The sequence below is a fragment of the Mixophyes fleayi genome, chromosome 4 (assembly GCF_038048845.1).
Source record: "Mixophyes fleayi isolate aMixFle1 chromosome 4, aMixFle1.hap1, whole genome shotgun sequence".
Classification (NCBI taxonomy): Eukaryota; Metazoa; Chordata; class Amphibia; order Anura; family Limnodynastidae; genus Mixophyes; species Mixophyes fleayi.
The window spans coordinates 16757825-16759518 of NC_134405.1; the positions used below are offsets into that span (position 1 = coordinate 16757825).

Here is a 1694-nt window from a genome sequence, read left to right on the forward strand (position 1 = left end):
ATTGGTTCTATGTAATTAAACAATAATAATTCAAACTATTTGATATTCTTTGTAGTCTTCTATGATTCGTGCTGTATTGGGGAACAGGAATGGAATTTAATGTATCTATATAGTGAAAATTCTCCCCAAACATTCTTTTCATGGATTTACCTTGTGTGTAATTGGTGACATTTTTATTTATGTAATTATGATTGTATTATTTTTGGGATAACAGTGCCTGAATCTTTCCAATGTTTTAGCAGATACCACAGAATAAAAACATGTATCTGGAATTGATAATGTTTAAGCTACATAATAACAATGTAAGATAGATAATACATACATAAAAACACAATCCGCTAAAGGAATAATTGCATATGTTTGCACCCTACACTAGGCACAAAAGACGTATAGAGTGGCATACTTCGGCTCCCAAGGCTAACAACGACTTTCATATAAAGGAGACACTTCTAACTTGTATTCTCAATTATTGAAAAAAATGGACAACTGTAGCCATAGCGGAGCCACCACATTTCTTCTGTTGGGAATTGATACTGACCAGACCCTGAAGAATCTACTTGCTGTAATTTTCCTTGTGATCTATATTTTAACCATATGTGGAAACACCTTAATAATTCTTCTGGTGGTCAGCAGTCACCTCTTTCACTCTCCTATGTATTTTTTTCTCAGCCAGCTGTCTTTGTCAGACATTTTCCTAAGTACTAATGTTGTTCCCAACTTCCTGTGCACCTTATTTAAACACAGAGTCATTGTGACATTCATTGGATGCTTTACTCAGTTCTTTCTTTCTGGCTCATTCACTATTGCTCAATGCTTACTACTCACAGTGATGTCTTATGACCGATATTTAGCTATCTGTGACCCCTTGCATTACTTTTCTGTCATGAAGTTTGAGCTATGTCTTCACCTAGCCATTTGGACTTGGGTGGTTGGCTTCTTATTCAACTTGATTTCATGCATTCCAGTATCTTTCCTGGAGTTCTGTGGATGCAACATCATTGACCACATCTACTGTGATCTTGCTCCTCTGCTTGAAATTTCCTGCTCAGAAACTTCCATTGTGGAACATGTGCTCACAGTGTTTGCCATCCCTTTAGTGCTTTTTCCATTTGTGTTCATCATAACATCTTATGTCAGCATCTTCCTTGCTATCCTTAAGATCTCTTCTATCACCAAAAGACATAAGACCTTTTCTACCTGCAGTTCACACCTCACCGTTGTCTGCACATACTATGGGACATTGACCGCTAAATACATTGTTCCATCCAGTGGAAATTCTCTCAACTTTAATAAAGTAATATCTCTTCTGTATGTTGTGTTCACTCCATTACTCAACCCAATAATATACAGCCTGAAAAACAAGGAAATTAGAACAGCTCTGTCTAAATACATCTCCAAATAGAAGCTACTTAAAACATGCGAGATTTTCCACACTGGTAACATGTGGTAGCTAAGTATAAATGTTTTACTTCACATGTCACAAGATGTCAGAGGATGGAACATGTTACGGCCATTGTCACCCATGGCAAAAAATTATATTGATCTACAGTATCTAATTTATAAGAAAACGAAACTGGACAAAATAACATAATACTGCTTAAAATAAATTCCTATTATGTTTTTGTATAGCTTATTTGCAATGTCACATGAGATAATAAAATAGAATTGGAAGTTGGGAAACAAATAGCTAAACA

At 35.5% G+C, this 1694-nt stretch overlaps 1 protein-coding gene across 1 annotated transcript; it reads left to right on the forward strand.

The window, feature by feature from the left end:
• The first annotated feature begins 478 nt into the window (after positions 1–478).
• LOC142150482 (olfactory receptor 5P60-like) lies at positions 479–1402 on the forward strand. The gene has a single exon (XM_075205678.1). It carries the CDS (start codon positions 479–481, stop codon positions 1400–1402), a length of 924 nt encoding a protein of 307 aa, XP_075061779.1.
• Positions 1403–1694: the final 292 nt, after the last annotated feature.

Excerpts from the sequence above, each read along its gene's own strand:
- LOC142150482 (XM_075205678.1), top strand. The coding sequence starts at position 479 with ATGGACAACTGTAGCCATAGCGGAGCCACCACATTTCTTCTGTTGGGA.